The sequence below is a fragment of the Scylla paramamosain genome, chromosome 16, assembly GCF_035594125.1.
Source record: "Scylla paramamosain isolate STU-SP2022 chromosome 16, ASM3559412v1, whole genome shotgun sequence".
Taxonomy (NCBI): domain Eukaryota; kingdom Metazoa; phylum Arthropoda; class Malacostraca; order Decapoda; family Portunidae; genus Scylla; species Scylla paramamosain.
Window position 1 is genome coordinate 13,309,440 of NC_087166.1, and position 21,851 is coordinate 13,331,290.

General features: G+C 43.0%; 1 protein-coding gene across 8 annotated transcripts in view; it reads left to right on the plus strand.

The window, feature by feature from the left end:
- Positions 1-3,635: 3,635 nt before the first annotated feature.
- LOC135108070 (phosphatidylinositol phosphatase PTPRQ-like) overlaps positions 3,636-21,851 on the plus strand; it is a 30,057-nt gene continuing 11,841 nt past the window's right edge. The window contains exons 1-16 of one of the 8 annotated variants that reach the window (XM_064018682.1): positions 3,640-4,041; positions 4,297-4,569; positions 5,342-5,617; positions 6,792-7,064; positions 8,044-8,139; positions 9,314-9,586; positions 10,124-10,381; positions 10,619-10,906; positions 11,104-11,391; positions 11,528-11,665; positions 11,913-12,059; positions 12,187-12,474; positions 12,592-12,723; positions 14,664-14,804; positions 15,330-15,556; positions 15,876-16,317. In XM_064018682.1, the coding sequence (XP_063874752.1) occupies positions 3,696-4,041; positions 4,297-4,569; positions 5,342-5,617; positions 6,792-7,064; positions 8,044-8,139; positions 9,314-9,586; positions 10,124-10,381; positions 10,619-10,906; positions 11,104-11,391; positions 11,528-11,665; positions 11,913-12,059; positions 12,187-12,474; positions 12,592-12,723; positions 14,664-14,804; positions 15,330-15,556; positions 15,876-15,941 (3,510 nt within the window). In that variant the 5' untranslated portion in view covers positions 3,640-3,695 and the 3' untranslated portion in view covers positions 15,942-16,317. Of the gene's footprint in view, positions 4,042-4,296; positions 4,570-5,341; positions 5,618-6,791; positions 7,065-8,043; positions 8,140-9,313; positions 9,587-10,123; positions 10,382-10,618; positions 10,907-11,103; positions 11,392-11,527; positions 11,666-11,912; positions 12,060-12,186; positions 12,475-12,591; positions 12,724-14,663; positions 14,805-15,329; positions 15,557-15,875; positions 16,318-18,447; positions 18,595-20,516; positions 20,563-21,851 lie in introns of those variants that run through there. The other 7 variants (XM_064018683.1, XM_064018675.1, XM_064018677.1 and 4 more) reach the window with 7 other exon arrangements.

Consider the following 21,851-nt stretch of genomic DNA (forward strand, 5'->3'; position numbering starts at 1 on the left):
GAGAGGAGAGGAGATGAGGAGGAGGAGGAGGAGGAGGAGGAGGAGGAGGAGGAGGAGGAAGAGGAAAATGAGGAAGAAGAAGAGGAAGAGTCTTGTATAGGTGCAGGGTAAATTGTGAAGCAGGAATACCATGCCAGGAAAAAAAAAATCTGAAGAGTAAAAAAAAAAAAAAATAAAGAAGGGGAACCGGGAGGAGAAACAATACCTGGAGGAGGAGGAGGAGGAGGAGGAGGAGGAGGAGGTGTTGTCAGGCTGTGGTGAGGGTGGTGGTGATTCCTCTCAGTTTTCCTCCCGGCGCGAGATCGATGTATTGCTATTCGATGTCTTTTGAGTTTGCCTTTACAGATGTTTTCCTTTATGTGGCCACGTGTGTGTGTGTGTGTGTGTGTGTGTGTGTGTGCGTGTGTGTGTGTGTTAGTGGTGGTGGTGGTGGTGGCGATGGTGGTGTAGTTGTGTTAGAATGTTATTTACATGTATAATATTTTCATTTCTTTTAGTCCACCTTCCTTGTACTTTTTGTTCTCTCTATTGCGTTTTTCCTATTTTCTCCTAAGTAACTCGCCATCCTCTCATTGTGGTTTTCTTAATTTCTTTCCCATTTGTTAAAACCATATTTGTAAATAAAGTGAGGTCTTTTTATTTCATTTTTTTTACATTTCCTATTAAAAAATACTAACTCCTATCAACATTCTCGCTTCCTTCTCCTCCTCCTCCTCCTCCTCCTCCTCCTCCTCCTCCTCCTCCTCCTCCTCCTCCTCCTCCTCCTCCTCCTCTTTTTTTATTCTATTAGGGAAAGTGGAAGTGACCCGGAAAGTAGAAATCAGCTCCGGACATCCATGCATAATTTTGGGAACATGAAAATATACGTAGCGTCTTGAAATTTTGAGGAAGAAAAGGTCATGCTTCTATCAGTTTTTTTTTTTTCTCCCTTCCTTCCTTCTTTCTTCTTCTTTTCCTGAAACTTGGGAGCCTTAATGACAAGAGAAGGAAAAGTTGCCTGATTACTTTTAGGTTTCTTGGTGATGAGTTGACGCGTAAAAGATGGCGTACTTTTTTTTTAATGCTTTCTCTCTCTCTCTCTCTCTCTCACTCTCAAGGCTGGAGTTTGTGCGCTGCTTCGGTAAGGCCCTTGATTAAATTATTTCTACGCGAAGTACCGAGGAATGTAGTTAGTGTTTTGCGTCCACTAGGGGCTTTTTCTCTCACTGGGATGAACACAAGTGGTGGTGGTGGTGGTGGTGGTAGTGGTAGTGGTAGTGGAGGAGAAGGAGGAGGAGAAGTGTAAGTCATAAAGCAAAGTGGTAGAGGAGAGAGAAAACAAGGTAGAAAACAAGATATCCACTTTGCTTTTCTTTCTTTTACATTCTCTCTCTCTCTCTCTCTCTCTCTCTCTCTCTCTCTCTCTCTCTCTCTCTCTCTCTATCTCTCTCTCTCTCTCTCTCTCTCAGGGTCGCAGGTAATGGCCTGAGGCGTTCATTAGGGTAAAATTTGCCCAACCATTAGCAGCAGTGACGTTCCCCCGAGCAACTCAAACAGTGGTGAGCTTGCCATTCTCTCTCTCTCTCTCTCTCTCTCTCTCTCTCTCTCTCTCTCTCTCTCTCTCTCTCTCTCTCTCTCTCTCTCTCTCTCTCTCTCTCTCTCTCTCTCATCCATACCCGAGTAATGAAGGTTTCACGGGAGAGAAAACAGGAAGGAATACTAAAAATATATAAAAGAAGGAAGTAAAGGAAGAAGGAAGAAACTAAGTAAAAGCATAAAAAAAAATACTTACGTATTTTACCCTTTTTTTTCCCCCCTACTTTATAGTACCGGCCGATTTTTTTTTTTTTTTTTTGCCATCCCAAGATTCCTTTTATTTATTTATTTTTTTTCATTTATTTATATGTACCTCAAAATCCACAGTACCTCTTTTATTTTCCAAAACATGCTTTCTTATTTTTTTTTTTTTGTCTGATCCCAAGATCCATTTATAGTTCTTCTGTCACGTCATCCGCTGAAACGTGGAACTGTGCCCTCAGTTTCGGGAAATATACGAGGAAATGCATAAAAAACCTCGTGGTTGGCCTGGCGTGGTAGGGTATCGCAGAAAGCCGAGGCGACCCTACCAGATGAGCGTCAGGGGCAGGAGGGAAAGAGAGAGAATTGGATGGGTGAGAGAGAGAGAGAGAGAGAGAGAGAGAGAGAGAGAGAGAGAGAGAGAGAGAGAGAGAGAGAGAGAGAGAGAGAGAGAGAGAATCTCTTTTAGTTAGTTAATTCCAACCTCATAAAGTTAAAGGGAAATTTTTTTTTTTTATCAACACGGACTGTGCCCTCTTATCGCCAGCCGTGTCTTTCTTATCATTGTTGTGGAAAAAAAAAATACGGTAACAACATATGCGTTTACAAGAAGTACTGATTGAGTTCACGTTTTTCGCAAACTATATCATTACATTATTAGCGCTGTTATCTACGAGTTTCCTAAATAGGGGTCGTCGCTCCCTGGGGAAGAAAAAAATTAGTTGTCCTTGCCTGCACCTGGTGGGACGGGAAATGCCTTACAACCCCTTCATAATACTGTTTGGAGAACTTATTTTTGACTCCATCCCCTAGCTCAATATTTGGCAATGGATTGAGGGGGGACTGTTGTGGAGTGAGGAGTGATAGTAGTGACTTAGGCCCATAATCATAAACGCTTGCTCTCCCATCACGACTACCTTCAAAGGTCACAGAAATAATTTATCGAGTGCTCAAGTGTTAACAATATAGAAATCTTGTTATTATGTCTCTAAAACCATAAAAACAGCTTTAAAAACCCTTGTCACTTCAACTATAGAATTTTGAATGTAGTGGAGTTGAAGTGCAGTTTTTTTTTGTTTTGTTTTTTCAGAATATGGTCCTTAAAAGGGATGAGTAAGCCAGGTGTTCTGGGGGTGTGCGTGGCGGGGTAGGTCACTAAAGTACGTAAAGGTATCAGGAGACCGTGCAGCAGAGAAGTGACCCAATAGCATGCCTGAATTCCTTTTCCCTCTGAAGGTCAGCACTTGGCAGCCTGCGTGAAGAACGACCCATCATAGCACAGTCTTCGCAAGAATGGAAGGTGTAGAATGTTGTTTGAAATGCCGAGAGGTAACTCTGTCTGTTTATAGTGTTTATTGCTATGATTGTTTTATTATTATTATTATTATTATTATTATTATTATTATTATTGTTATTATTATTATTATTATTATTATTATCATTATTATTGTTATTATTGGTACTACTATTACACCATCTCCACGAACTCATGGGAACCGCTCCTCTTGTGCACGTGAGGCCTCGTGGAGGAGTACAGATATGCGGTAATAAATTAGCATATGGTTATTTTTTTCCCACGATCCCCGTGAGGACGACCTTCCCTCTCCGGCCCCGCTGACGCACTTATTACAGGCGAGGTGCTGTGGGAAGCAGTAGCATCGCTGAGGCCTCAACTCTGGCCGTCGTGATGTGTCTTGACAAACGTCATGTTAATTTTGAGAAAAAAAAAATGCAAAACTGTTAAAATGAAGCATAGGAACTGGAAGGGAATGACGCAAAATTAAGTTTCACATTCTCATCTTGGAAACATGTTGCAACCTAAGCGGGGCTCCACTATCTGATAAAATGTGCTTCCATTAGTAAGACGTGTTACACACATCAGCTGCCCCACTACAACCAGCCACTTCAGGTAGAGCAGAATGCTTTCCTTCCCCAGAAGCGTCTGCCTCCTCCTGGCGACACTGCTGTGCTCTTATCTACCCGCAGGCGAAGCTGAAGGTAAACCCGACATGCCTCAGAACTTGATAGTGACGCCTCAGGGGCCATCCATCATGATAATGAAGTGGAGCAGACCCTCCAGTGCTGAAGTAGACCATTATTTTGTATATGTGGAGGGCGAAGACTTGAAAGACACAACTATTGCCGAGTACTACATTTGGGAAGGTCTTGAAGGTTGCACGACCTACACCTTCGGAGTAAAGACTGTGTCATCAAGCGGAAGCGAGAGTGATCCGACCGTGGCTGATGGACGGACTGACGTCAGCTGTAAGTTGTTCTACTTCTCATTCTTCCCTGTATTGCACTTTCCAGTATCATTGTTATATTTCCACTCTATCATAACTTTTTCATGCTATATTTTATTTAAATATATAATGAATCCCATTGCTGTATTTACACTTGGTATGACAATTATCACTGAGACCTGTCGCTCCACTATTAGAGAGGAGACTTAAGCTTGAGCATTGCACGCCCCCACAACAAAGCGTCACCAAACATTACAGGAAAATATATTTACCTCAGACCCTCCGGAACCACAAGACCTCCACGTGGTGAATTACACTTACGACACGGTGACGCTGGCGTGGAGGAAACCTGCCACGCAGTGTGACATCGAAAAGTATAGAGTGACCTGCCAAGAGGAAGGATCCCAGCCCGCGGAGACTGTCGTGAATGAGACAACAGTGGAAGTGTCACAACTGACGCCAGAAACACTCTACACCTTCAGCGTGTACGCCAGTACTTCAGAGGGGGAAGGGCCCGCCGCCTCCATCAGCCAGACCACGACAACAGCTCGTAAGTACAAGTCACGCAGGGGTGAAAGCTGCAGTACATATATAACCATACTATAATTTGTCTTGTCTTACGGTTAGTACGACGTTACTCTTTCACAAATGGTAACTTATGAAGTGTTGCGCCATGGGATCTGAATCCAATGTTAAGCTATGCATTCCTTGAGGTGTTCATGATTTTACTGTGGGTGTTCATCTGTCTACTGCATTCCTGTTTTTTTTTTCTTTCTTTAGCTTCCTTCTTTGACATCCTTTGTATGTATGTGTGTGTATGACCGTGGAAAGTTCGCAGCACGATGAAAGTTGCCGTGAAAGGTTTCTCGGGTTATTAATTATAATAACAATAACAACAACAACAACAACAACAATAATAATAATAATAATAATAATAATAATAATAATAATAATAATAATAATAATAAAATAAATAAATGGTAAATATTACATACTACAGAGCAAAGAAATTTACTTCCTAGGGAGCAGTGAGAAAAAAATATATCACTGACGTAGAAAAAGGATAACATTATTCAATATAAATGGCCAATATAATGTGTGTGTGTGTGTGTGTGTGTGTGTGTGTGTGTGTGTGTGTGTGTGTGTGTGTGTGTGTGTGTATGTGCATGCCTGTCTGTTTGTTTGTCTATCTATCTATCTGTCTGTCTGTCCAACATCACTGTTAACTCCATCAACAACCACAGTAATAAAGGAAGTGTTTCCCTATTTAAATCAAATTGTGATGTAGTCTGAGTGTTGAATGCCTTCCGATCTACCCTTAGGTCCACCTGAAGGTAAGCCCGACATGCCTCAGAACTTGGAAGTGATGCCTGAGGGGCCATCCATGATGTTGATGATGTGGAGTAAACCCTCCAGTATTGAAGTAGACTGCTACTATTTTGTATATGTGGAGGGCGAAGACTTGAACGCCACAACTTTTGATGAGTACTACATTTGGGAAGGTCTTGAAGACTGCACGAACTACACCTTCGGAGTAAAGACAGTGTCATCCGGCGAAAGTGACCCGGCCGTGGCTGATGGAGAGACTAACGTCGGCTGTAAGTTGTTCCACCAAAGTCGCGCTTCCACAATCACTACTTAAGATAAATCACTCCGCGCGAAGAGAGGCGCAGCAGCCCCTCTGTTTTCACTAGTTATCTCACTCAAAAGTAGTCACACTGGCTAGCTTAACACTCCAAGACAGTGAACACTTAGATTAGGGGTGTGGGGGGGGGCACGTGCAGGACGTACCGGTGGTGCACTTTGTAAGGATCAAAGTTAACCAAGGGTGAGAAGCATACTCAAGATCAAGTTAACAATTATGAATATTAAAACTAAATAGTAGTAGATTAGCAATGTATGGCAAGTATTTATATAATTGTTAGGACAGCTGGGGTTTACAAGATGAGGCCAGCAACCAGCAAGGCGTCCGGCAAACAAGAAAACAATCACCAATAAACACGTTGCACGAACACTCCCTAGCTGCTGGATGCACTCCATCAAGTGTTCCACCTAATTATTCGGTACTTGACCAGTGTGATGAGACGCGCCCCTGAGATAAGGGAACGTCTTGCAGATCGCACATCGGAACACGCAGTGTCCAGCACCTAACATGACGACAGGTGGCCGGAATCAGACATGCATGGTTCGCGGACTGGCTGGCTGTCACGCGCCATAGTGGTTGTCAGCTAGTTATCCCCATAAACAATTATCCTTTAAATTCAGACCCCATTACACTTCGATACTACGAAGCTTTGATAACACTTTATGAAATGAATATTCATATTCTTTTTCTTTCTCATTACTTCGAGCGTCTCCTAACCGGTAAGCCCATTTTACTGAAATCCTCCACTACGGAATTTTTCTCCCCTCAGCGCGTGCTGCAATCCTATTCTTGAGAGGGTTATTCACCAGGACACCCAGCCACCAGTGCAGCCACCACATGGTCAGGTTACAGATACCACACAAAGACTAAGGGGCGCGGGCTCGTCACACTTCTCATTTTTCACTGTGTTATCTTTCCACTTTTCAGTATCATTGTGTTCTTTTCACTGTGCTATAACTGTTATTTTTTTTTTTTTTAAGTGAATCTCATTTCCTTATTTACACTTGGTATGAGAATTATCACTGAGACCTGTCGCTCCACGATTAGAGAGGAGACTTAAGCTTGAGCATTGCACGCCCCCACAACAAAGCGTCACCAAACATTGCAGGAAAATATATTTACCTCAGACCCTCCGGAACCACAAGACCTCCACGTGATGAATTACACTTACGACACGGTGACGCTGGCGTGGAGGAAACCTGCCACGCAGTGTGACATCGAAAAGTATAGAGTGATCTGCCAAGAGGAAGGATCCCAGCCCGCGGAGACTATCGTGAATGAGACAACAGTGGAAGTGTCACAACTGACGCCAGAAACACTCTACACCTTCAGCGTGTACGCCAGTACTTCAGAGGGGGAAGGGCCCGCCGCCTCCATCAGCCAGACCACGACAACAGCTGGTAAGTACAAGTCACGCAGGGGTGAAAGCTGCAGTACATATATAACCATACTATAATTTGTCTTGTCTTACGGTTAGTACGACGTTACTCTTTCACAAATGGTAACTTATGAAGTGTTGCGCCATGGGATCTGAATCCAATGTTAAGCTATGCATTCCTTGAGGTGTTCATGATTTTACTGTGGGTGTTCATCTGTCTACTGCATTCCTGTTTTTTTTTTTTTCTTTCTTTAGCTTCCTTCTTTGACATCCTTTGTATGTATGTGTGTGTATGACCGTGGAAAGTTCGCAGCACGATGAAAGTTGCCGTGAAAGGTTTCTCGGATCATTAATTATAATAACAACAACAACAACAACAATAACAATAACAATAATAATAATAATAATAATAATAATAATAATAATAATAATAATGATAATAAAATAAATAAATGGTAAATATTACATACTACAGAGCAAAGAAATTTACTTCCTGGGGAGCAGTAAGAAAAAAATATATCACTGACGTAGAAAAAGAATAACATTATTCAATATAAATGGCCAATATAATGTGTGTGCGTGTGTGTGTGTGTGTGTGTGTGTGTGTGTGTGTGTGTGTGTGTGTGTGTGTGTGTGTGTGTGTGTGTGTGTGTGTGTGTGTGTGTGTGTGCATGCCTGTCTGTTTGTTTGTCTATCTATCTATCTGTCTGTCTGTCTGTCCAACACCACTGTTAACCCCATCAACAACCACAGTAATAAAGGAAGTGTTTCCCTATTTAAATCAAACTGTGATGTAGTCTGAGTGTTGAATGCCTTCCGATCTACCCTTAGGTTCACCTGAAGGTAAGCCCGACATGCCTCAGAACTTGATAGTGATGCCAGAGGGGACATCCATGATGTTGATGATGTGGAGTAAACCCTCCAGTATTGAAGTAGAGTATTACTATTTTGTATATGTGGAGGGCGAAGACTTGAACGCCACAACTTTTTTTTTTGGGAAGGTCTTGAAGACTGCACGAACTACACCTTCGGAGTAAAGACAGTGTCATCCGGCGAAAGTGACCCGGCCGTGGCTGATGGAGAGACTAACGTCGGCTGTAAGTTGTTCCACCAAAGTCGCGCTTCCACAATCACTACTTAAGATAAATCACTCCGCGCGAAGAGAGGCGCAGCAGCCCCTCTGTTTTCACTAGTTATCTCACACAAAAGTAGTCACACTGGCTAGCTTAACACTCCAAGACAGTGAACACTTAGATTAGGGGTGTGGGGGGGGGGCACGTGCAGGACGTACCGGTGGTGCACTTTGTAAGGATCAAAGTTAACCAAGGGTAAGAAGCATACTCAAGATCAAGTTAACAATTATGAATATTAAAACTAAATAGTAGTAGATTAGCAATGTATGGCAAGTATTTATATAATTGTTAGGACAGCTGGGGTTTACAAGATGAGGCCAGCAACCAGCAAGGCGTCCGGCAAACAAGAAAACAATCACCAATAAACACGTTGCATGAACACTCCCTAGCTGCTGGATGCACTCCATCAAGTGTTCCACCTAATTATTCGGTACTTGACCAGTGTGATGAGACGCGCCCCTGAGATAAGGGAACGTCTTGCAGATCGCACATCGGAACACGCAGTGTCCAGCACCTAACATGACGACAGGTGGCCGGAATCAGACATGCATGGTTCGCGGACTGGCTGGCTGTCACGCGCCATAGTGGTTGTCAGCTAGTTATCCCCATAAACAATTATCCTTTAAATTCAGACCCCATTACACTTCGATACTACGAAGCTTTGATAACACTTTATGAAATGAATATTCATATTCTTTTTCTTTCTCATTACTTCGAGCGTCTCCTAACCGGTAAGCCCATTTTACTGAAATCCTCCACTACGGAATTTTTCTCCCCTCAGCGCGTGCTGCAATCCTATTCTTGAGAGGGTTATTCACCAGGACACCCAGCCACCAGCGCAGCCACCACATGGTCAGGTTACAGATACCACACAAAGACTAAGGGGCGCGGGCTCGTCACACTTCTCATTTTTCACTGTGTTATCTTTCCACTTTTCAGTATCATTGTGTTCTTTTCACTGTGCTATAACTGTTATTTTTTTTTTTTAAAGTGAATCTCATTTCCTTATTTACACTTGGTATGAGAATTATCACTGAGACCTGTCGCTCCACGATTAGAGAGGAGACTTAAGCTTGAGCATTGCACGCCCCCACAACAAAGCGTCACCAAACATAGCAGGAAAATATATTTACCTCAGACCCTCCGGAACCACAAGACCTCCACGTGATGAATTACACTTACGACACGGTGACGCTGGCGTGGAGGAAACCTGCCACGCAGTGTGACATCGAAAAGTATAGAGTGACCTGCCAAGAGGAAGGATCCCAGCCCGCGGAGACTGTCGTGAATGAGACAACAGTGGAAGTGTCACAACTGACGCCAGAAACACTCTACACCTTCAGCGTGTACGCCAGTACTTCAGAGGGGGAAGGGCCCGCCGCCTCCATCAGCCAGACCACGACAACAGCTCGTAAGTACAAGTCACGCAGGGGTGAAAGCTGCAGTACATATATAACCATACTATAATTTGTCTTGTCTTACGGTTAGTACGACGTTACTCTTTAACAAATGGTAACTTATGAAGTGTTGCGCCATGGGATCTGAATCCAATGTTAAGCTATGCATTCCTTGAGGTGTTCATGATTTTACTGTGGGTGTTCGTCTGTCTCCTGCATTCCTGTTATTTCTTTTTTTTTTCATTCTTTCGCTTCCTTCTTCGACATCCTTTGTATGTATGTGTGTGTATGACCGTGGAAAGTTGGCAGCCCGTATGTTGGGGAGGAAGATAGGGGGACGTTACCAGGTGAGGCAGTGTGGGATGGGGAATGAAGAATGACTGTAGACAGGATTGCCAAAACGATGAAAGTTGCCGTGAAAGGTTTCTCAGGTCCCGCTAGTGATGAGTTATTCACACAAGTGATGCAGTGAACGCGCTGTGCTCCATCACTATCCCAGCCTGTCCCCAGCTCCTCTGCCTCACTTTGCATTCCACCTTTTCTTTCCACAGCCGGTCCCCCTCAGAACCTAGTCGCCGAGGGAATCAACTCCTCTGCCATCAACGTCAGTTGGTCTGAACCAAATTTACCACCTTCGTACTATCTCCTCACTGACTACCATAACAACATTGATGTAAGAATTTTCGGCCTCCAGTTCATGATTGTCGAACTGGAACCATGCATGACGCTTGACATCACCGTTTCTTCCTATTACGAAGACATTGAAAAAAAATTCCCAGCGACAACCAGGGGTAAAACAACGGTCGGTGGTGAGTAGAACACAAGGACATCAGGGAAGCTGCAACAAGCCAGCAGCCTTCCACTTGGCACCCCTTTATGAAACATACCTGCCTACATCCACATAATGATGAGCTCGATCCATTAAGTTAGTCATCCTAGTAGAGAGAGAGAGAGAGAGAGAGAGAGAGAGAGAGAGAGAGCAAACAAACATTCACCATCTTTATTATGTTCAAAAGCTAAGAGTCCTTTCCTCATTGCTCCAACAGTTCCGCCGGATCCCCAAAATTGTTCAGTTGATGTGGCCGATAACTATATCACCGTGAACTGGGAAAAACCTAAAACCACCTGCAAAATAGAAACTTACATCGTGAACTGGACGATGAAAAAGTTATGGGGAAGTGGTGAGGAGGAAAGCAACGGCATTGAAACCAGAGGACTCTCCCACACGGAGAACAACCCGCCGCCCTACCACAGGTACACCTTCGAGATCGCTGCGTCCGTTGAGGGGATCGTCGGCGACGCCATCTCGTGCAGCGGCACCACCTTAGAGACAAGTGAGTATGCCTTTGTTTGTCCCGCTGCTGCAGTCTTCTCTGTAACACACTGCCATGCACTCAGTAAAAAAGTAACAGACATAATTAAAAAAAAACACCGAGTCCATTCAGAAGGCAGAAGTGTGCGGCTAACAGTGATGCCAAGTTTGTGCTGGCAGTAGAAAGTCTACCTGTTTCACTGGACATGTTTTGTGCAGATGCGGGGCCACCGGTGCTCGTGTCCTTGGTGTCGGAGGAGCAGGGCGAGGTGCGGGTCACGTGGGAGCCTCCTGCTGAGGAAAACGGAAACATTACTCATTACGGAATATATTTAAATGACGCAGACGACTATGTGAAGGAGGTGAGCGAAGAGGTGCGCACCACGACCGTCACTCTGGAGGCCTGTGTCAGTGTCGATATTTCTGTTGCGGCTCGTAACGGCGCCGTCAAGAACGATGGGTGGGGGGAGCGATCTGAAGCCAAGCACGTGACTCCCGCTGGCGATGGTGAGTCACCACACGTGAAGATTGTGCAGGTGAAGCCGGGAAACCTTGATGCCTTTTGTCCTCCTGGATTCTTTTGTGTGAGCCAAATTTCGCACCAATGCTCGTGCAGGAAAGTTATATTGCTGCTTTATTTCAGTGTTGCCGGAACAGATGGACTGTCTTCAGCACGGGCCTGATTTGCTGGCGTGCTGGCTTCCCTACAGCACAGACTGTCCAGTGTCGCAATACAACCTGGAGTGGGAGGGACACGTGCTCTGGTCACCTGGCGCCACAGGTGCTGTTTGCTTCCCCTTTACCTGTTAGGGTCAGGCCTGGCACTTGGTTGCCTTCAGTTTCGCATCACACCTTGCAGCATTGTGCTTGGCGGAACCATCACCGTGCCTATAATAACTTTTGCATTAGTGTATTTACTACCATTCGTTCACTAATAATTAGCAGGGTTTTTTCTAAATATTCTTTAGTGGTCCTTGGCAAGACACTTTCAGTTCACAGCATCAGGAGAATCGTTTTCTTTCCTGCAGACTCGAATAGCACGACGCTGGGTTGGAGCCGGGACGAGATCTGCTACAACATTCCCTCCATTCCCTACACTAAGTATACAGTGAGTCTCAATGTGGGCATAAATGCAGGGAAACCAATAACATGCTCCTCCACCACTCCCATGGCAGGTATGTCTTGTGCACGTCCCGATGGTCGCGTCTTGGTGAAGTGCAATTTCTGGAGACACAACTTTGGTTTGTGTTGCCCAAGTTTAAAGCTCCTGCGTCACTTTACTTGTGTATGTCATTCTCACAGCTCCTGGACCGCCAACGCTGGAGAAGCTACAGGTTGAGAATTTCACAATCAGCGTGACTTGGAAAGAACCTTTAGAGAAGAATGGAATCATCAGTAATTATCGTGTGGAATGGACGGACTGGAATGGTAGAGTTGATTCTCAAGTCACAGACAAAAACACGTTTTCCTATCAGATAATGGAAAACTCGTGTGGCGGGGAGGTGGATGTGACGGTGAGTGCGAAGACTACTGATTTTGACGAGTTTGGCGAGAGATCCCCACCGGAAAGTGTTTTACTCGTGAACTCAAGTAAGTGTTTAAGGCAGAGGTCTCGTGTATTGAGGATGTTGATACAGACACTTGGTGATGAATGTGAGTATGTGAGCGACAGTAAACTGACGTAAAATGGTCTTACCTTCTCTTTAGTCTCGAACCTGACATGTGAGACCACGGAGCCAGGCGAGGTAGCACTCAACTGGGAGCTCCAGGAATTGAATTGTCCAGTCGACTTGTACAACGTTACGTGGAGCTTCACGTCGCTTTGGTCTGAGGACAAAGGTGAGGCGCTTCCGTATTATGTCTTTTATGTCTCTTTAGTTGCCATTGTATTAGGGTCGTTGTAACAAATTACAGGTTAAAGGAAAGATACAAGAAGCTATCGGGACTACACGTGGCAGGTGCTGTATTGTTTTTTTTTTTTTTATGTAGGAGGGACACCAGCCAAGGGCAACAAAAATCATATATATGAAAAAAAAAAAAAAAGCCCACTGAGATGCCGGTCCCTGAATAGGGTCCGAAGCGGTAGTAACAAATATTAAAGGATAAGTGTCTTGAAACCTCCCTCTTGAAGGAGTTCAATTCATAGGAAGGTGGAAATACAGAAGCAGGCAGGGAGTTCCAGAGTTTAGTAGAGAAAGGGATGAATGATTGAGAATAATGGTAACTCTTGCATTAGAGAGGTGGACAAAATAGGGATGAGAGAAAGAAGAAAGTCTTGTGCAGCGAGGCCGCGGGAGGAGGGGAGACATGGAATTAGTAAGATCAGAAGAGCATTTAGCATGAAAATAGCAGTAGAAGATAGCTAGAGATGCAACATCGCGTTGAAGGTTGAAGACAGTCAGTTAGTGGAGAGGAGTTGATGAGACGAAAAGCTTTTGATTCCACGCTGTCTAAAAGAGCGGTATGAATGGAACGTGACATGTGAAACATTCTCCATACATGGACGGATAAGGCCCTTGTACAGAGTTAGCAGCTGGGGGAGTGATAAAAACTGGTGAAGACGTCTCAGAACGCCTAACTTCATAGATATGAGATGTGAAGTTTCCAGTTTAAATTATAAGAAAAGACCGAGGATGTTCAATGTAGAAGAGGGGGAAAATTGAGCGTCATTGAAGAAGAGGGGATAGTTGTCTGGAAGGTTGTGTCGAGTTGATAGATGGAGGAATTGAGTTTTTGAGGCATTGAACAATACCAAGTTTACTCTGCCCCAATCAGAAATCTTAGAGAGATCAGAAGTCAAGCTTTCTGAGGCTTCCCTGCTTGAACTGTTTACTTCCTGAAGGGTTGGACGTGAAAAAGTGCAGGGTGGTATCTACATAAAATACTTATTTCCACCTGTCACCCACATCCATATCTTCTTTTAAAGCTCCCTGTTGGCTTGGCACTAACAACTTGATTACTGAGTCTATTCCATTCATCCATCACTTTGTGAACAAATTTCTTCCAGTCTTTTCTTTAAATATAATCTTATCAAGTCAGAACTCTTTCTTACTTTTCTTTTCTTACTTTTGACCCCCAGGATATTTTTTTTTTTTTTATGTAGGAGGGACACTGGCAAAGGACAACAAAAAATCCAATAAAAAAAAAAAAACACTCAGATGCCAGTCCCAGAAAAGAGCCCAAAGCGATAGTCAAAAATTGGAGGATAAGTGTCTTGAAACCTCCCTCTTGAAGGAGTTCAAGTCATAAATGTGGAAATACATAAGCAGGCAGGGAGTTCCAGAGTTTACCAGAGAAAAGGATGGATGATTTGAGAATATTGGTTAAGTCTTGCATTAGAGAGTTTACATTAGCTTTGTTATATCCCTTATACCTCTTAAAGATCTCTATCAGATCACCTAATCTCGCCTCTCTAAGGAATGTAAATTCTCATCTCTTGCATCTTTTCAGTCATTTTCCTCCGTACTGATCCGTGGGATTAGAATTACTCAGATTCCAACCTGCGCCGCCGATTCGTAACCAGGCGCGCTAACATCTGCATGACGGAGGAGCTTAGGTTCACACTCGACTAATGAATAAATAAATAAATAAATATTACCAAATGAATAAGTATGTAAATAAAAAGAATAAATAATAACAATAATAGTAATAATAATAATAATAATGATAATAATAATAATAATAATAAGAAGAAGAAGAAAAAGAAAAAAGAAGAAGAAATACATAAATAAATAATAATAAAAAGAAAAATCATTAACTGTCACTGGAGTGCATTGCAGGCTCTGGCTGGGAATCTGTGGAAGCGAGTGTTTCATCCGCCACTCTGGAATCGCTGCCGCCGTACTCTGTGATCTCGGTGGCTGTCCACGTCATTAACACTGGGCAGGCAGCCATGTGCATCACCACAACGCAGGAAGAAGGTGAGTGGGTGCTGCAGACTCGCGACGTGAACCGTGGTGTGGGTCATTAAGGATGTGAGCACAGCACTTTGGCCTGGCACGCGCCGCTCTGTCCAGTGATGCTGTGTATATTTCATTCCGATTATTTTGGTTTAGTGATGAGAGTTTATACCCTCGTTTCACTTTATGATGTCTTTCTCGCATCTTGTCACATTGCAATCACTTCTCTTTTAGCTTAAGTCGAAGATGCACCGTTAAAATGAGACCTGGATAGGGATTCACCTGTACCTATTGTCTGTCTATTTACCAGCCGGCAGTTCCACACGCAGTGTCCCAGACAAAGCACCGTGCACTCATACACAAACCATTCACGCTCTTAGCCCCGTCATCCCCTTGCGGAAAGGGAAGGCTGGTGAACCACCGTACTACTCACGAAGAGCTTAGGCGTAGCACAGCTGGCTACATATATCCATAGCAAGGCCTAACACTTGTTTACTCTTACCCCTTCGTAATGTAGTAATAAATATAATCGTATTTTCCACGTAGCCTCCAGTGCCCCGACAAAGCTGCAGCAAATAGCAAAGGATATCCACTCAGTAGCAGTCGAGTGGTCTTTGCCGGAGTTTCCTCGCGGGAAGTTATCAGGGTGGTACCTGTACTGGACATCCGTGATCGGACACTTTGTGGGCGAGCAAGTAACTGAAAGCCCTGAAGAACTCGTGATAGAGATCGGCAACCTGGAGCCATCAGAGGCGTACTATGTGCATGTTATGGTAAGCTCTTGTGGTGGCTCCGTCTTGTTGATGCTGTTGTTGTTGTCGTTGTTGTTGTTACTACTATTTATAATGATGATGATAATACCTTATGAATAACAATGATAATGATAGCAACAAAAACAACAATAATGATAACAATGATTGCCCCTGTTATTATGAATCATCAGAGAGAACAATATTAAATATAAATAATCCTTCCTTGTCTTGTGAAAGGGTTCCTAATCATCATATTATCCCTGCAAGGGGCACGGTAAAGTAACCCATGTGGTGCTGAGAGCCTCCTGCCACTCACTGCTTTCCTCCAACCTCTCTCCAGGCGGTGAACGGCGCGGGACGAGGCGAGGAGGCGGTGATAGAGGTGGCCACAGAGTACGTGCCCTGACCAAGGCGGCTACACAGCTCATGACCATACTCTGAAATGCTCTTGCGCGGCACCCCGACTATTTTGAAAAGGCTCTAGTTTAAGTTCCACTGATTTTTATTTTTATTTATTTTTTTTTATGGTTTTAGTGACAAATTTATACTAATTTTAAGGGTATTTTAGAGGAAGTGTTTCATTGGATTTTAGATATATATGTATACAGTATGCGGCGCTTGTAAATTTGGGTGTTTCTAATCAACTGTTGCAGATGAATTAAATTGCCTGCGTGACACAAGCCTTCTAACATAAATGGCTGTGGTATCTGGTGGTATTGTTTAACTTTCCATACATTACAGGACCTAGTGTGATTCAATTAAAGAATGAACATCATGATCTATTTTTCTGTTTTGTTTTTGAGAAATGCGTATATTGTGTGCTTAAGAGAGAAACATGCACAAATGTCTTTAATTATTGAACTCATGAGGAAAAGGCAATTTATCCATATCGAGGTTGAGCGCTTGTCGTATGGAGTATGTGTCCTTGGCCGCTGTTGGGAAAAAGAAAGGAACATCATACATATTATTTCAGTAGTGGAGATGGCGCTACGTTTACAGGCAGTGGTGCAGTGTGTCTGTTCCAGCACGAGGGGACAGCTGTAAGCAGGGATATATGAACTGTTACAGTCTCCTCACGCACATGTATAGGATTTATATAGGGGACAAAAATAACGTGTACGGAGCAGAGACGCACGGGGGGGAAATCATTGGGAGTACCACCCCAAAGGAAAGCACACACACACATTAGCGATGGAGGTTGGGGAAAAAGGAAACATCTGGGAAAACACGCCCCATGCTAAATGAACATACGCATACTACCAATGAACACACACACACACACACACACACACACACACACACACACACACACACACACACACACACACACACACACACACACACACACACACACCGGACATATGGGTACCTCCATACATCCCTGCATTGCCACACCACTCACACACGCGCACGCACACACTCACCAATATACCCTTACATATTACATATCCACACTACAACCACACTCACTCATCCATACCACACGTACCCACACACATGTACCCACACACCCAAGCCACACGCGCGCCTACACCCTTGCACACCTCCACATATCCACACTACTTTTATCCTCAGTCATTTACGAGAACTGAAATCCATCCAGAAAAACATCGATGTTTGTACAAATAAGGGAATTGTTTATTATTCTGATGGAAAGGTTGTCAAAATGTGATGAGAGAGAGAGAGAGAGAGAGAGAGAGAGAGAGAGAGAGAGAGAGAGAATATCGCGAACATTACACACAGTTACATTGCAAGCGTGTGGCATTAATCCTTATCACGTATCACCACTCACCCATCCTCTCCCCTCCAATTCCTCTCGCGACTTCTCCCATTTCTCCTCTTACCCTTCTCTCCCTTTTTCTCATATGCCAATAAACTACCCATCACGCTACGGAACTCATTTTCTCTCCTGCCATTCCCAACACTTGCCCCACCCACCACGACCTCGATGAAAGTCACTTGTTCTCAGTGAAGGCAAGATCGGTTAATGAGAGCTGCCAGTTACCTTCCCTTGAGATAGCTATTTTTTTTTCTTTTTGTTATTTGGCCTTCAGGAGATAGCGATAATGATTATCATGATTATCTGTCTTTCTGAACTTCCTCTTACCTTGTCAACCACACAATAGTGATGGTGGTAATAGTAATGGTAGTAGTTGTGAAGTTCTAGATGTAGTTGTTGTAACAATAGTAGTTGTTATTGATGTTGTGCATTAGTAGAAATAGTATTAATGATGATAATAGTACTTGCTGTTCACTGGTAGTAGTAATAGTAATGGTAATTATAGTAGTAGTAGTAATAGTAGTAGTAATAATAACGATAATTATGATAGTAACGATGATAGGAGCAGTATTGGTAGTAGTTGTTGTGCACTAGGAAGAGTAGTAATAAAAGTAGTAGGGATAGTGGTAATAATTGCAGTAGTGATATTGATAACAATATTGCAAAAAAAAAAAAAGTGTAGTAACAATATAACATCAACAAGCTATTTAGATTACTTAACACCTGACTCACAAAGTTTGCATCAGGCTGCACCAATGTGATGGCACCGGCGCCCCTCGTGTCACGCCCTGGGAAAAACTTACACAAAAAAGAATGCACATGTTCACTACTTGTTGCTATACTTTTCTTTTTCTTTTTTTTTTTTTTATCTTCTCAGTGGTCATGCTCTCTCTCTCTCTCTCTCTCTCTCTCTCTCTCTCTCTCTCTCTCTCTCTCTCTCTCTCTCTCTCTCTCTCTCTCTCTCTCTCTCTCTCTCTCTCTCTCTCTCTCTTCTATTCTCTTCTCTTCTCTCTTCTCTTCTCTTCTCTTCTCTCTTCTCTCTCTCTCCTTGCCATTCTTGCGTTTGGAATCCATGTAAGAATTATCTATCATGCTCTGTGCAGCACTGATATGATAGGCGAAGTTTGTGATAAGAACCGCGCCAGAGTAGAGGGAGCACAACCACAGAGTGAGTGTGCAGTGACTGAATACCATGGCGTGCCTTAGCAGAGGTGCTCCTCTTCTGCTGCTAGTACTACTGTGCTCCAACGCCACCACGTCGGACTTAGAGGAGAAGCAAGTATGTACTGGCCAGGTGTTGTGTGTGGAAGGATGAGGAGCAGGTGTGTACAAGGTCAAATGTCTGTGTGTAGGTGTGTAAAGGGCCAGATGTGTATAGGTCTGTGCTGGGCCAGGTCATGTGTGTGTGTGTAGGTGTGTAAAGCGCCATGTGATGAGTGTGTAGGTGTGTAAAGGACCAGATGTGTGTAGGTTTGTGCTGGGCAAAGTGATATGTGTGTTGGAGGTGTAGGGGGAGGGAGTTTACAGGTTGGATGAATATGGCGCGGTGTAATGCCCTTGAGTCACGGTGAAAGGACGTAAGTTAATTGCGCTTCATTTATTCGGTTCTTATTTGTCATGTTTTCCTGTTCTCTTCCCTCAGGTTTCTTATCTATGGCTTACTTTCTCGTCTTCTTTGTGTTGTCTTGAAATCTCACTTACATCAAAGAGTAAATAACGCCTTCTCCTCCTCCTCCTCCTCCTCCTCCTCTCTCTCCCAAGAAATATGTAACCGATAGAAAACTAATTGAATATATCGTGCAGCAAAGAAGGAAAAGAAAAAAAATACACTAATACAATGAAAGTTGTTGTTTTGAGTGAAGTGTGCATCTCCCACCCTTTCTTCTTACTTAAAGATATTTTTTTATTCCACCCGCATCGCTCAATAAATTCAGGCGCGCGGTGCAACAACGACGTAACCGTGAAATTTGAGATTTCGTGTTTTTGCCTGCTCCGTGTGGTAGAAGGGTGTAAAAGTCTCGTGGTGATGTCGGCCAAGTCATATTCGACCATCTAAGCACCTGTACTAAGGCTCAAAGTCGAGCGTAGTGCGGAGAAATAACGTGCCGGTAATGAGTAAGTTTTATTTTTTACGCTCGGAAAAAAATTCATAAAAAATTTATTTATATACCAATCTTCATGAAACTTTCACCTAATACTATGTGTAATAGGCTCTAACACATTATTAACAAATGAAAACAATATCGGGAAAAAAAATTATTACCTACGGTATACGCGTTAATTAACGCGTAAGTCATCCACCCAAAATCGTCACCTATCACTTCGAAACCTACATCCCCAAACAGAACTACCCAAGACCTTTCAAATGATGTATAATACTTACTTATTTAAGGGTATCCTATTGTGCGCAATCAGTGTTTAACTTTGAGCGCGTTTTTCTCGAAACTTCCATTTCTCGGTTACGTCGTTGTTGCACCGCGCGCCTGAATTTATTATTTTAATCATTCTCTTTCCACTAATAACCGTATATACATATTTGTTGACATGCATTCATCGTCGTAAGTGTAAATTTACGTCATCTCCTCTCCCTGTACTTATTCTTCCGTCTGTGTGTGTGTATGTGTGTGTGTGTGTGTGTGTGTGTGTGTGTGTGCTTCCTGCTACTTTCGTCTGCCTTTGCAGTCATTAATCTATTCTCTGTGACAATAAACTTATGATTTTGCTTCCATCCACTTTTTATTCATGTTACGGCAATCAATAATCATCTGTCCAATGTGTGTGTCAGTTTCCGTCTGTTGTCGTCACATCTACAGCCTGCTGTAGCCACGTAGCTCAGTCTGTCTATGTTAAAACATGTACATTTTAGGGGTACAAAGATAATCGTCTATTGTCTCGGTGAATATTTACAGAAATTTACGATTATGAGAGCTGTCAGTCATTACCAGGAAATCTAACTGATAAACGACAGAGAGAGAGAGAGAGAGAGAGAGAGAGAGAGAGAGAGAGAGAGAGAGAGAGAGAGAGAGAGAGAGAGAGAGAGAGAGAGAGAGAGAGATCGTGTTGCAATCGTTGTTGTAACATCCTGTTATTTGCATTATTTGTTCATTTACCTGATAAGAGCTAAGTTTTTATTTTTTTCCCAGTTTTCGTTGCTTTGTATGGAGTTCTACTTATATGAATCTTCTGTTTTCTTTATTTCAGAAGGAAGAGAAAGCACGACAGTTAGCAAGGGAACATGGGAAAGAAGGTGAGTTACTCGAACTTAAGAACATAAAATAAGGGAAGCTGCAAGAAGCCGTCAGACCTACAGGCGGATGTCTTTGCATGAAACATACCTATCATCTCCATATTTGTTTATTCTTTGAAAGATCTCTGATAAATTAGCATTTGATTATTTACATTCATGTACCACTCTTTTTGAAAACTAATTCCTTTTTATATCTTTGATTACATTTTTTTTTTAATGCTGAATCCATTAGATCTTGAAATATTTTGATTATTGATCGTATCTTGATTATTGATACTAATTCTACCAATTTTATAAGTGTTCCTTAACATGTACTGGTTCCTCTGTCAAATAATAGAATTCTTTTTCTATTCTTAAATATTTTTTTACTGATTGATAATGAAACTAATTATGCCAATGCACTGTTTTGTTCGTCTTTTGTGTTCATGTCTGTTTTATGGTGATTTCGAGAGAGAGAGAGAGAGAGAGAGAGAGAGAGAGAGAGAGAGAGAGAGAGAGAGAGAGAGAGAGAGTGTGTGTGTGTGTGTGTGGAAGGTATGGGGGGGCAGGGGAGTGTGAGCGTGTAAACGTAAGTTATAAAACATGCAAGTTTACCTGTGATTCAGTACTAACAGCCAACCGTCACAATGCAATGCAGGTGACGAGGCTGAGAGTGCACGTCGGGCATGCAAAGTGTTATCAGCATATCTAGTGTGCCTTGCAACCTTTGGACATCATCATTCTCTCTCTCTCTCTCTCTCTCTCTCTCTCTCTCTCTCTCTCTCTCTCTCTCTCTCTCTCTCTCTCTCTCTCTCTCTCTCTCTCTCTCTCTCTCGTCATTTCAGCCAGTAATTTTTAACCTATCTTCCTTATCTTTGTTAATCGCGTTATTTTTTGTATTTTCTAAGGATAACCTTCGCATTCCACTCTCATGGTTATCTCTTTCTCCTTCCCATCATATATCAGTATTTTCTTCATTGTGTATCTCTCGTCTCTCATTTCAACCTTCATAATATGGTCTTTTATCATTTTCTTTTTTCATTAACCATGCGGTCCTTCACCTCCAGCTCCTCCTCCTCCTCCTCCTCCTGCTGTTTATTTTCTGCTCTTTCATCCTGTCCCTTTTATCATGTAGCTATTTAGAAGTCATTACCAGACACCCTTGCAAGGACCTAAAGATCTGCTGATGCTGGGTATTCTTTGTAATCCTCCTAGTCCTCGTCCTTCCCGTCCTACCTCTAAATTTTCTCCTGCTATCTTGTGCCAGATGATGTCATAGCCGATTATGTGCTCATTATTTTTATCAGTGT